The 14,241-nt window shown below is 39.9% G+C and overlaps 1 protein-coding gene across 1 annotated transcript in view; it reads right to left on the bottom strand.

Moving 5' to 3' along the window:
• si:ch211-191a24.3 (tensin-3) overlaps positions 1 to 13,511 on the bottom strand; it is a 46,336-nt gene extending 32,825 nt beyond the window's left edge. Inside the window, exons 1-12 of the mRNA XM_054602568.1 lie at positions 13,434 to 13,511; positions 9,755 to 9,929; positions 9,568 to 9,618; positions 9,358 to 9,480; positions 9,182 to 9,246; positions 7,389 to 7,472; positions 6,972 to 7,084; positions 6,637 to 6,697; positions 6,463 to 6,538; positions 5,511 to 5,640; positions 5,204 to 5,269; positions 3,005 to 3,109 (exon numbers count right to left, since the gene is read on the bottom strand). Coding sequence (XP_054458543.1) covers positions 3,005 to 3,109; positions 5,204 to 5,269; positions 5,511 to 5,640; positions 6,463 to 6,538; positions 6,637 to 6,697; positions 6,972 to 7,084; positions 7,389 to 7,472; positions 9,182 to 9,246; positions 9,358 to 9,480; positions 9,568 to 9,618; positions 9,755 to 9,904 — 1,024 coding nt within the window. The 5' untranslated portion in view covers positions 9,905 to 9,929; positions 13,434 to 13,511. The remainder of the gene's footprint in view (positions 1 to 3,004; positions 3,110 to 5,203; positions 5,270 to 5,510; positions 5,641 to 6,462; positions 6,539 to 6,636; positions 6,698 to 6,971; positions 7,085 to 7,388; positions 7,473 to 9,181; positions 9,247 to 9,357; positions 9,481 to 9,567; positions 9,619 to 9,754; positions 9,930 to 13,433) is intronic.
• Between the last annotated feature and the right edge of the window lie 730 nt (positions 13,512 to 14,241).

Here is a 14,241-nt window from a genome sequence, read left to right as displayed (position 1 = left end):
ATCAAAAAAAAGCAGCTGACTTACTCACCAGCAGTCTGTCAGTAAACTTTCACTGCTCCCGCTGTGGACTAGAAACAGGATGCAAATGCTCTCTGAAGCCTCCCTTCGGAGTCAGAGAAAGAGGAAAAGAGAAACAGATGACAAGCTGAAAGAGGGGGCAAGGACGAGGACAGAATGAAAAGGATGAGGAGACATAGAGGAAGAGAAAGGGAGATTGATTCAAAGATTCAGACCAGCTTAGTTGAAGTTGCTCCTCTGCTGTCGTCCTCTCAGGCTGCCACAGGAAGACAAGAAAGAACATTCTTTCTCTTAAGGTGCTAACACCCCCCCCCCCCCCCCCAGTATCCCCCCCTCTCTTTCTTTCCCCTCTCTCGTGTCACTACTTCCTCGCCTGCTCCGTCCCTGCACTACGAATCCCCGCCTTCCCCGTCACTGCAGAATTACCCTTGCTTTGCCTCATCCCTCCTCCTCTCTCCTCCCCCCCCCCTGCATCCTGTCCCGGCTGACACAGGTAGGCAATGCTGTGCAGAGAGTGTGCGCTCATGCGTTTTCACGTCTAAAGGGGGAAAGCAGTGGAAAGGAAACTGAAGGGTGGATCATTCACCGGACTGCATGCAAGCACATATATTTGCACACAGGTGGGGGAGTTTGTGCAACACACAGAATGCACTTTCAAGAAAGGAAACACAAAGCACAAGGACCTTGAGATGGCCAAATATGGAGAGGGGAATGTAAACATGGGGGCGGGCTATGGAGAGACTTGTGTGCAGAAGGGGGGAAGGGGACAGATTGGACAAATTGCAACCTGCAACTTGAACCTGAAAGCAACACGCTTCAGCTATAAAGGAAGACCAGATAAAGGGGAAGAGAAGAAAAGGAGAGTAAAATAAGATGGGGAGATGCAGTGATAGAAGCAGTGGAGGGGAGGGGTGTGAGTGGGCAGAAAGGGTAAAGTAGAACCACCTGTGGTTGAAAACAACATTCTTGGGACTGGCTGCGTTGGAAACTAGCTGGCACCCTCATTACGCTCATGTGCATGCGTGTGTGCTGACGGTTAAAGGTAATGGCCATGTGTGTTTGCGTTCATGTGAGCATCTGTGCAAATGTTCGTTTACATGCCACTTTTCTGCATTTCTCCCAGTGATCGGTCCAACCTAAATTACATGCCTTGGCAGAGCAGATTTAGCAACGGCATAAAACAGCTGGAACTGAAACCTCAGCCGCCGGTTTAAGTGATTGTTTCAGCTGTCTGGGTGTGTGTTTTTGTGCTGGTGTTTTTCTGTGTGTGAACGGTTGTTCTAACTAAATGGAAACTCTTTGACGAACAGCCGCCTCCAAATACACGGCTCTGGTCCGGCTGAGTCTAGATGGTTGTCGTTACGCCCAATCCCAGGAACAGTCAATGTGACCACAACAGTTGTAAACTGTCACTCTGATGACCAGACAAATACCCACAGCACTGACCACAGCCAAGACCAGAGTCTAAACAGACCTTCTACAAGGCTGGATCTGCACCCACAGAGGGATACGACTTCTAAGATCAGCCAGAGATACATTAACTGATTTATTTTGGCCAGGAAAGCAGGAAAAAAAAACACTAAACTTTGACAAATCTTCTTTTCAAGTTGTTAAGACTTACATGTTAGCAAATAGCTGCCTTTCTTCCACATCCACCTGGTGGTGTTTGTGTCAACCTAATTAATGTATGTCCATTATTCAATCATCTTTTTGCTCCATTTTGGTCTCCACCTACCCTGACAAGCCAGATGTTTTGTAACAGAGAATCATCTCTGAAGCCATCATTGGAGACTGTTTGGAAAAGGGCAATCACTTTCAAAAACTACTTGGCAGGTGAACCATTTGTCAGTCAAACTCTCTCCAAAGCGAAAAGGGAGGAGAGCAAAAACATATTTTCCATCGAGAAAAGCCTTCAGAGCTGTTCTCTCTTTTTTTTAAAAAAAATTTCCGATACGTCATGTTCAATTTCATATGGAAGTTTTTTTTCAGTGTAGAAATACTCTCCAGTTCTGATACAACTGATGCTATTGCAGCATCTACGCTTATCTCTTCAGGAGCCACAATAGTTGTTTTGAACTTAAAGTCAACTCTCCTTGTCGTCTCACACACACCTACGCCTCGCCTGTAGCTGCCAGTAGCTTCTCACAGGATGCTTGGTCTGTGCTCTGGTTTCAGCTGGTCCAAATCACGAGACGTATCTACACATTATTATTAATTTATTGAAATGATCTGCGTTTTTTGAGTGCCTTTCTAGTTATGAATGTGTTTGTTTGTTTTACTTCTGTGGAGCGGATCCGAATCATGTGGCGGACACACTAATTCTTTTTTCACTTCTATTAACAGTGCAAGATAGGGCATGGCAATGGTGGAGGCCTGCACTCTCAGAAAGCTCTTCTAGTTCTCTCTGGTTCAGGACCGAGATCATCTGATGTTACATTACATGCATACTTTTGATCCATGCTATAAAAATAGTTTAGCTAGATGATCTTTAAAGAACTATACCCATGATTTACCAATTTTTATGCCATTTACTGGAAAACATGTGTAGTTAAAGCGGTGTTTGTCTCTTCGGCCCACAACTTCATATCTTAGTTTTTGGCCGCAAAAGGCAGCACCAACAGTGTAGAGCATCTATTAGTTAAAGAACCAGATATGTCTGTCAGGAGCTGATGGAGTCCAAATAATTTGTTGTGAAGGAGGTGAAACTTCTAAAAGTCAAAACCAAGCAGCCCTGGATTGGCATTCTAGTTTTCCTAACAATGCCATGGAAACAGAATAAAGGTTGCCATTATGTAAGAGCAGAGCAGACAAGTTCATTTATCTCCCATAATGTGCTGTGTCTTATAATATAATGGATTACTGTTGAATCCTGTCTAATAATTAAGCCAGAGACACAATAGGAATCGAGAGTGACAGTTAAGGAAAGTGAAAGAAAGAGAAAGAAATAAAGAACTTATCTAATGAAAAACAATAAAATTCACCTCACCTGTCTCAAAAGAAGACGTGTCTTGATATGAATCTCGTCTAACCAAAGGGTCTAAGGTGTCATAGTCCACCGTCACACTGCGTCCATTGCTCCAAAGCTCTCTGCCTGCACGTGGAAATGACAAACAGACCAGCAGACAAAGAGGCAGACCTGGTCAGGAGTCAGTTAAACAACAACTGCACACACACACACACACATGTACACACACAATAACAACATCTGATACAAGATCACATTTGAAAATTTGATTTTAAAAATAAAGTGAGCTTACATTTTGCTTTTGCTTCCGCCTGTCCCTCAATGTCTGTGTGGTGTGTCTGCATGTGTGTGTGCCTCCTGGTTTTCCCCGCCTCTATATTTTAGTGTGTACGGTATCTCCAATCAGAATTCCCTTCAGATGTGTGTGTGTGTGTGTGTGTGTGTGTGTGTGTGTGTGTGTGTGTGTGTGTGTGTGTGTGTGTGTATATGATAACTCCTCATTGCTTCCTGTTGAGAGGCGAGGAGTGTGATTGTGAGCGATGAGGGCCTGTTTGGCCGTCATGCCCTCCTCCTGATGTCCAACACTGCCCCCACCTGGGAGACTGTTGAGCTTGATGTATATGTTATTCATTCACAAGTGTGTGTGTGTGTGTGTGTGTGTGTGTGTGTGTGTGTGTGTGTGTGTGTGTGTGTGTGTGTGTGTGTGTGTGTGTGTGTGTTGTGTGCAGGTGTTATGTTTCAAACTGAGTCATTTCTGTCTCTTCTGCTTGAATTAGGAGACAGTGATGTCTGGTGCAGTCTTTGTTCATCTGCAGCCCAAATATTGTGTCTGTGTGGATGAGTGATTTTTTTTGTGCACGTATGAGTGTGTTCTGGGTGTCCAGGTGTTTGGATGTGACAGTTTGATCAGTGGTTTCCAACTACGGGTTCAGACAAGATGAATGACGAATAAACAAAACATTTTTTCCCCAATCCTAAATTACTGGATAAGTTAACTTTTTCTGGACTCTAAGAGTTATTTTTTTTAAATATATTATATACATATAATTCCTATGTTGGACTGGTGACAAGTTGACATTAATTTCTTTTAAGGGGCCAAAAGCCAAAATGGTTGAGAACCAAAGAGTTTGAGTTAGTACATTTTGGCACTCATTGCTTTCACTGTTTTCTCAGGCTAAATATTATAACCGTCTCCGATTTTTGCTGCCACTGTAATACATTGGAGGTAATTAAAATGTTGTACTTAATTACATAAAAACATTTGTTACGGTATTAGAACTGTCTCAGTTACTCTGGTAATCTCCAGACATCACCATGAATTGTTAATTGTTTTCATACTGATTATGTTGTTAAGATTAAAAGTCATATTTAATGTTGCTCAGTGTAAATTTGTTATGAGAGCATTTTTTTCGTTTGTAGAATAATTAAATAATGCTGATGAAAATCAGATGTGTTTATTGACCTTACCCCATTCACCTCATCCTGGGTTGGACCTATGGGAAGTCGGAAGGGTTTAACAGCACCAAATTAGAGTATAGACCCATCAACTTTAGTACTGACTTGCCAGCCATCCTTCTTTGTGAATTACTCACAAATGTACTGTATATTGACCCTTCAGAAGTTTTAGGGATGGCAATATCAGTTTGTTGGCCCACGGTTTCTGACACGCATTAAAATATCAGAACTATTGTATGGATTTCCATGAAAATTGGTTCAGACATTCATTTTCTCCAGAGGATGAATCATAATGGTTTCCCTGAATTTGAATGGCTTCCCCGAAACCCGTAAGGTCAAAATTGGATCCAATGCTTTGATTGATGACTAAATACCTGCAAAACTAATATCATTCTCATCAGCCTCAGCTGTCCTTCGGGTATTATGCTAATTAGTAAATGTAAGAAAGCTAACACGCTAAGCTAAGATAGTACAGATGGTGAACAACACCCCTGCTAAACATCATCATGTTACCATTGTCAATATTTAGCGGAAAACACTAACAGACCCGCATAGCTGTGGCCTTTCAACTTGTTTCTTTTGAATAATAAAAGAAGTATGGAAACCTGGACTGGTATATAGTGGATACTGCATTGAAGCTTGGCAAAACCTCTGAAAAACATCTGAAACACATTTTAACCTGCATATTTATTATCTGATCTGTTATCCAGTTCACCGTAGTAATGTTTGCAGTTGGCTTTAGTTTAAGCTTCAGAAAAAGTGTACCTGTAATCTTTTCTGGACTGTCAGAAAGCAACAGCTCCACTTTTCCATCTTCTGGGAATCGGACATCTGGAATATTAACAACAAAATCAGCCAGCTGGACAGTTAACTTTGCACACTGGACATATTTCCATGTGTATTTCACAGCTGCTCACCAACACAGCTGATACAGGGTCCAAAGTTAGTTCTGATAGGTGTTATTTACATTGGAGGAAGACTGAAGGTTTTATCAGTTACTGATTGAGATGAACATTGCTGCAGAGTGTGATAGAGCTGAATCAACAGTTGGCAATGTGCAGGTTATAAATACCTTCACTGGCACAGTCCAGGTCGGCCTTACAGAAAGTGAGGGTGTGTCCAGTTACGAGTCCCGTATGAAACTGGAGGCGGAAGACGACCTGACGGCTGGCTGACTGGCTGTTTTTATCATAACAAACCACCTAAAATCAGACAGAAGATGACACACGTCTTGTATGTGCTGCTCTTATCAGATTCACTGAGATGAATGCCTTTTCTGTTGCAGAGTCATTAACGCTAAATAAGAAACAAGTAAATAACCACTTCCTGTCAATAAGGTTTATGAACGGCAACTATGTTTTTTCAATTTATTTTTGAATTTAGGATTTGTTATTATTCATGTCTTTCATATTTTTTGATTTATTTTGTCTTTTTTTTTAAATACATTTCAAACAATCTAAGACTTTACAATCGAGCAGGAAATTGTAACGCTTTATTTAAAGGTCCGACATTTCTGAATGATTTTTCCAAGAATTTTCCTGGAAAAAAGTGTGAAATTTGATGCAAATTATGGAAAAAAGTGACAGCTTTTTGGTATACTTTTAATTCAATAATTACAATTAATTTCTATCGTAAACTAGAGGGTCTTTTAACCAGACAGCTGAACATTAAAAAAATTGAAATTTGCCAATAGGCAAGCCTTTAATTCAACATATATGGACAATAGCTTCCAATAACAGATACATAATTCAAGCCTTTATTTAAAAGGAATCCCCGTTTTCCCTAAAAATAGTATTAATACCAATTTATATGGTATTTTTCTTGAACTTGAAAATAATGAGTTTATTTGGAAATTACAGATTTCACCCAAAATGTACACAGGAAACAAACAAAAAAAAAGGGGGGAGAAAGGGAGGCTGAACTTGAGGCACTAATAATTCACATGTTATGCCTTATACTGCAGTAGAAATCAATATAGACCTAAATCATGAAAAAAAAAAAAGGAAAAAAACATTACCACTCACCATGATTTCTCCTTTGAGCAGCTGAGCTGGCTGGAGCTCAAAGTAGAGGCGGTCTGTCTGGGCTGAATTAACATGGCTGAGATGGATATAAACACACATTACACACTATATTCTATTCTGAATAACATCCTGCCATGTTTAGAGACTACAATCTGATTTGATGTGGTTTCTTACTAGACTGCTGATGTACAAACAGCTTGTAGACTCTGGTAGACTCTCAGGAAGAGACAACATGCTGGGAAAAGGAAAACTTTCATCACAAAAGATGGCATTCGTTTGATAAAGAAATGTTCAGCAATGTTCAAGACTAGAGGCTATAGACTCTGACTTGAGTAAGACGACTTTTTGGACGTTAAATGTTTTCAATTATAAGCATCTTCTCTCCACCTTCTTCCTCAATAAGATGAAAAGAAGAATGCAGTGTATGCCTTGTAGGGGGCTTCTACAACGACCAGCTACTGCTGTTCATCGACTTTGCCTCCTCTTATTCAGATCAGACATCTGCTTACCTCCATCTGCTCTTATTTTTGGAAGACCGTGAAGAACGACACACAGGAGGAAAGACGGAGAGGTACACATCCTCAGTCCGCCCGTTAACATGCTTCCCAGCATCCACACATACCTGGAGAGCACAGAGAAACGTAGTCAGGTTGTTAACCCAACACGATTATCTCAAATAACTTTATGACTGGATAGAAGTGTAGTTGCGATGTTCAATGAGTCAGACTCCTTGTTTAACAACCTTATTGTGGCGTTATTATAGTAACTATTTCACAAGAGGATGAATCAGGTGATGGGTGACCCTGCACCCGGAGGTCAACGGTCACAGCGGATTCCTCGGTCTACACCCAAGATCAGAGGCTAAGACCTGATCCAGAGCTGACCTTTGACCTGCAGTGGTCCCGCTCAACCAGCCCTGTTCTTACCGTTTTTGCGAGGGGGTCATCAGGGCGGACAGTTTGTCATTGTAGAACCTCCTCATGGCAAAGTGATCGAGAGAAAGTTCTGCACTGAGAGAGAGGCACATATTCACATGGTGATGCATTTTACACTACTCAGTTCAATCAAATGTACCTGAAGTCGAATATAACCATGCAGATAGTTTCATTTTTATTTGCTGAGGTTTTGAGATATCCATCTCTGAGATTTCTGCCTCCAGTGGCAAAACCTCATGCTGTGCAGCCAATCCCACAGAGATGAAGATCATGTGATGTGAGCCCTAGAACATACTAAATATATGTGGTGATATTTTTTTTCTCAACCACAGAATTATCTTGTTTCATAACAACAAATATGTCAGCTTAAATTTGTTGAAAATCTGTTTTGCATCGCATTTTTATTCCCAGCGTTCCTCTTACTTGACAAATTACTATTTTACCCACAATGCAACTCAACATCTGACAGCTCAGTTAGAGATTTGTGTTTGTTTTTCCAGCAGCAGCTACTGTAGCCTGGAGCCACTATCCTCAGTGGGCTACAGGTCTGGTAAACTGTTTTATTATTATTTTAAATGTATTATCCAGACTTTAAGTGTAATCTTTCAATGCACCACCAACAAAATAAAATGTGTTGCCACTGTTTTGAGCTGGCAGCAAAAATCTTTCAGACAGAATCCCAAAACAAACAAAAGAAAATATCTGCACTACTTGAGACCACCCACAAGAAAAATAAGTAAATATGTTTTTCTTTTGTTATTTTGTAACTATAAAAACCATGTCAGATTTACAGTCGTTCACAAACCTTTTGCATACCTGGACTCACTCACTCAAGCACGTAGAAGGATCTCACAATCAGATATTTCTCAACAGTGAGTCAGCCATGAACAGTACATGAGCACACCACTGTGCAGAAAGGAACTTCATCTACCTTTTTCTCTGCATTTTCAGTGGACATTGAGTTGCCTCGAACTAACCTGTCCCATCATAAGACATGTAAATCAGGATGTAAATAACTTTAAATATTCAACATATAAACGATAATAGAAAATATGAAGCCACATAAACAGCAAAGGCTGTAATGATTGCTCTAAAAATGCCTCCCTCTGAAATAAAAAATGTTTTGTGTCTTCTAGGCCCAGACTATGTCATGCAGGTAAATTTAGAGTAAATAAATTCACTAGTGTCCAACGGCAACAGGATCCCTGCCCGAAAATCAAATAACAGTCTAGTTCAAAGTCTCTTCAATCAGCCGTCCTGCTCCTGCCCTTTGGGTGTTGGAGACCAACAGTAGATCCGCCTTTGTTCACTCTACTGTTCTGTCGACACTCTTTGATCAGCTAACATGTCAAACAATGAAAAAGTATCTTTAACATTCATCCTTTGGGAGCCAGAAATATCTGACAAATGTATTTGCAATATTGCCGTTGACATATCTGGAACAAGGTGACTAGTGGTAGACTAGTCACCATTTACATCATTTACATATTGCAAATGATTACAGTGCTAGCTACCTAGCCCGTTGAAATTCACAAACGACACAAATACATAGTGTACACCGTGTACTACTTGGAAGTGTACTAACGGAAGTATCTCAATTGAGACACAGCGCAAGTTAGCATGTTGAAACTAGCATTTAGCTGTAGTGTGGACTAACTGAGCTGCTAGCATGTTTTACTACGGATTGTTGTCCATTGTCTTCATTGACACCAATTTCCATTGGTTTGCAAAAACTTTCTTCACCCCCATACCATTTGAACAAATGCACACGGCATCAGTGTTACCTGGCTGACATTTTGCTGAAGTGGATGTAAGAAGCCACCAGAACTCCGAGCCGGCCTTTACGTCCCTGTGGAGGGCAAGCACAAAATCTGGATGAATAAACGTAACCTTTTCTACCTATAGATTGATTTAAATAACATGTCGGTATCAGTGTTTGCAGAGCAATCCGTGTATTTACCCTGCAGTGTAACACCAGGACGTGCTTCGGATGTGTTTGCAGCCAGTTCTTCATCGTGGTGCACACGCTGAGGATCTGATCCAGGTCGGGGGCAAGGAGATCCACCCAACCTGTGTCCAAAACCTGACAGACGACCCACACATACTGTAACACACATTAACACGTCAACATATAACCTCTCAAATAGGTACTTAAGAGTTTCATCATTACCTTGTGGTTCATTTGGGTGAGAGTTTTGTTTCTTTGTGAGAGGTTGATGACCTGAAGAAGGAAGAACAAATTGTTTTCAGGAATTTTTTGCAAATGTCATGAACTGGACAAATTGTAAATTGAGACAGATATGTGATTTTGCAATTTTTTTCGAGTACTTCTTCAAGGTCTCTGTGATCCATCTTACCATGTAGTGGTGCCCATGCTTGGACTGCAGCATGAGAATAATCTCCTTCAGGTTCTGCAGGTAAATCTTCTCTGGACATCCAGGAGGGCAGAATATGGTGATGATGCGTTCGGTGATGTAGGTCAGATCGATTCGCCGCTGTTCCTCCATGACTGATCTCGGTCATATGGGCAGCCTTAAGGAAGTGCCATGAGAATGAAAGTTATGGACATTTTAGGGAAGTGAGAATTTTCACTGCAGGTCAGCAGATGTTTGTGGGGCATTTATCTGAGCTTTTTTGTCGTATCAGCTAGAATTCCAAGTGAGGCAAATATCTTTGGCACACACAGATACTGAATGTGAGTTTAAACCCGATCAGCCTCAATAATCCTTAAATCCTTTAAAGGGATGTGATGCTAAAACAAAATGGGGTTAAGGCCCAACAAGTGAGGACCTGAACCAAAAGCTGAGTCACTGGAAACTTTCTTTAAAGCTTGTGACTGGAGGAGAGGTGAGGATGAGTCACAGAAGAATGATGCTGACCAAACACTAGAAAACCTCATTACTCAGCAGCACAAAGGAAAATTAAACTAAAACACACATTCTGATAAGGACAGAAAACCTTGACCTTAGAATGATTACGTTCTGAGCTATTCACATGCTGATTTGATGATTTGTGAAGGTCTACTTTTAATATTATGCATTAAAAAAGGAAAGACTCTATCTCCTTTAATTCGCTTCCATGAAGTTCTCACTAAGAACTAAGTTCTGCTAATTTACTGCTCTTTCTCATGATTAGGTTTTTATCTTTGATTAGGTTAAAGGAGCTGGAAAGATTTCTAAGATCTCAAAATTGATCATTTTATCACGGGCAGTGTTAATGACACTGATACAAATTGAGAATCATTTGTCATCTTGTTTGAACGTGATGAAAAACTGAATTTTACTGTTAGCTAGCAAATTAATGTTAACATTAGTAAAGTACTACTTTTGTACAGAGCCAGGCTGTTTCCATCTGCTTACAGTCCTTGTGCTAAACTGATCTGCTGCATGTAACTTCACACTTATTAAACAAACGTGAGAATGGTGAGAATGAGATCTTTTAACTCCCAATCAATTTGGTTTTTACATTAAAACCAAGAAAGAGTAACTGTCTACTTCTTCAAACCTGAGATTTCAGCATTGTACAAATGTGTCTGCAAACTATCTGTTCTTGAAAACCCCATATGAAAGTGTGACGTGATTTTGACATGACAGTACCTTGAGGTTAAAGTTATTTTGACCTTATGACTCCTAAAGTCCTAAAGAATGTGATATCCTGCCATATTCTTCCGTGAACCATGGAGTGATTGTGGGCTCTGTGTTAGCATATGGACCAGCACTATCACATGCATGTTAGTGCATGTCTATGGGTGTGAGATCAACAGCAAGCTGCGGTTAACCTTGCCTTCACCCTGACCATGTGACCACAGCAGAGTAAACAATGTTACAACAGTTTTCACCAAAGCAGCGTACAAGAATAACCTACTAGGAACCACTGCAGCATGAATGATCAGGTTCAATCCTGTCACCTCATTATATTTTTTAATTCCAATATTATTCTTAATATGAGCAGATTCATTATGTTGGGTGCTGATAGAGTATGCAGTAAACCAAATGTATAATTTGTATTATGGTCAGGTTGGTCAAATGTCTTAAAGTTAACTTGACATCATCAGAACAGGATCATGAGGTCTGACTGGAACAAATGATTGATCCCAAATCCAGAGAAGAGATTATGAATAAGTCAAAAGTGTTAAAAAAAAAAAGCATTCAAAGTTTAAGTCAAACTAATCACTTCATCACATCATTTTGGTGCAGACTAGTTTAGTGTAGTACTTTTTTTGTTAATTATAAATATTCGTCATAATTAATATTACTATTATTTGATATTTTCAATTAGATTATTTTTCGAATATGCTGTATATAAAGGTGAAGTTTGAAGGAATAGGGATCTTTGGATGGACATTAGGTGTCTTGTGTTGATTTTTGATGTGTGTGTTGTACGTTTTGGAGAACAAATGGTTATCACTGGGGCAGTTGATTGTACAAGTACTTTAAGGTATCCCTCTATTTCATTTCCCCAATGTGTCCCTTTAAAGTTACAAATTACAAATGCAGCCTCTTTGGGAAATTTTTAGTGAGTTATTGTGCTATTTTTCTTTCACTTTCCCCTGTTACTTTTGGTTTTGGAAGACAGAGAAAGTGACAAACAAGAAAAGAACAGTCACATATGCTATGAATAAGACCTGATCCCTCACTAGCTTCCCACCTGAGTACAATGGGTCCAAGCCAGAAGCAAAATTTGTGTCATGTACTATAATTAACTACCATAGGGTGGTTCAACTGGTAGACATCTGGGGGCCTGTTTTGGTGTGAAAAATGTTCTTTTCAGTACAAACATGCACTCCTCACTCCTCTTTTTTTAGGAGTGTATGACGTGTCCTGGCGGAAACAGTTGACAGGGTTGGGCAAACAATCTTAATGAGTGACTACTCTCCAATTATGTATTTCTGCTCTGTTTTCTCAACATTTTTAGACTTGCTGCAATCTAAATTTGTCCAGCGCTCCGCCTGAGGAACCAAAACAAATGGAAGTGAGTGAGTCAACCACCCATACACACATGCATACACACACGTTGCTATAGGGAGAGTGTCTCAACAATGTCCTTGAGCTTGAACTCTAATTATAGTCTCTATTTCCCATTTTAAAGGAAGGCATTTAGAAATGGATTAGCCATCTTTATTTCTTTCTTTTCTGTCCTTTTGACGCACGCTAGATGTAAAAAAAAATAAAAAAATAAAACCATTGGTGTGTCTGTTATTCAACCAACAGATTTTATGAAATTGAAAGTGTTAATACCAAATACTGAACTTGACAGCAACACCTCACTGTGACCAATTATTGTTTTGCCTGTCATCCACTAGTGTCTTCTCCATTTAGATCCTCTTCTTCTCTTCTTTTTCCCCTTCCCGTAAGGCTTTCTAAACTAATCTCCCTTTAGTTCATCTGATCCCCACAGAGACTTTTTAGTTATTCAGTCTTATTTGTTAATTCAGACATTGAATTAAATCTGCCAACGGGCTGAGGTCATTTCATTTTATTCTACTTGTTTCAAGGATATCTCAATCAATCAGTAGGCTTCCCCGTCTAATTAGTATCAAATTCATGTCACTTGACTCAAGGCAAGTTCATTTGCATTGGTAATAAATTGGATTATCACATACCCACCGGCAGGGTTTTTCACTTGTCCTTAGAAAAGGAGGCTTTTAAGACTTAATACAAGATTGAATGACCTCTTAGAAGGGACTGAATCCCAGTGGAAACACGTCTCCTGGGGCTCAGTGTCTTAATGTGTCAGTAGGCTAATCTCCCCCCTCTCAGGGCATCTGCAGGGAGGCACTTTTTACTATTATTTCCCCCGAGATTTGCCATCCGTCACATGTCCCTTTGTTTACTGAAAGTGGTGGTCTAGAATAAAATTTGGACTTGCATTGGTGGCCGTTAACTTCCAAGGAAGGAGAAGCAATATGTCCAGTTTGTCCATCATGAATGAACATTGAACTGGCCATGTCAACAAGCCTCATGGGAGTGGATTAACACTGCGGTAGAATACTTTCAATAAAAAATAAACATTTCAGACAACAGGAAGGGGTCTTACCTTTGCTGATGTTGCAATAAACAAGAAAACCACAGCAAATATGTCGACTGGTGAGTGAAAGTGTGACTGGTATAGAAAACGAGGTGGAGACTTGACAGGGGGAGGGAGGAAGAGAAAGAGTGAGAGAGAGAGAGAGAGAGAGAGCATGATAAACTATACAGTCACAGTGCAGCTTGCACTTTGCCCTCTGTTGGACTGCAATGTGACAGCAGTCCAGCCTGGTGTGCATGTGAAATCAACAAAGACTAAGGCGGTTATAACATACCGATACCTCTCTCTTAAAAAACAATGAGCATATATGGCTGAATAAACTACAAAATATAGAATTGTTAAAAATAGCTTCACCATGACCCACTAAAGTGCAATTTACACTGTTCAGCTTCAAAATAATACTTTTACTTTTGATACTCTATTTAAATTGTACTTTTAAATTGCATACAAGCAACCTCCTAAATTACAAAAAATCCAGTCTGTGGTATGTAGTGTTAATCCATGTCTTGGACTATCTATCTATCTATCTATCTATCTATCTATCTATCTATCTATCTATCTATCTATCTATCTATATTGAATGCACTTGTAACTAAAACTTGTAATGGAAAAAAGATTGTCTTGTTGCTACTTTTATTTAGCTTAAGTAAAGGATCTGAATACTTCTTTCACCATTGACTTGTAACGAATAAATACAGCGGTTTCTGAAGAATTGCTGGTCGCAACAGTGATACGGGCTTTATCCCAATAGGTGGAGCCAAAAGACGAGCAACAACTCTGCTCTGGTTTGTTATTAACAAGAGACACACATGCAGCG

This window comes from Anoplopoma fimbria, chromosome 8, assembly GCF_027596085.1.
Source record: "Anoplopoma fimbria isolate UVic2021 breed Golden Eagle Sablefish chromosome 8, Afim_UVic_2022, whole genome shotgun sequence".
NCBI lineage: Eukaryota > Metazoa > Chordata > Actinopteri > Perciformes > Anoplopomatidae > Anoplopoma > Anoplopoma fimbria.
Note: the sequence above shows the minus strand (reverse complement) of the source record. Positions and strands in the feature narration are given on the sequence as shown.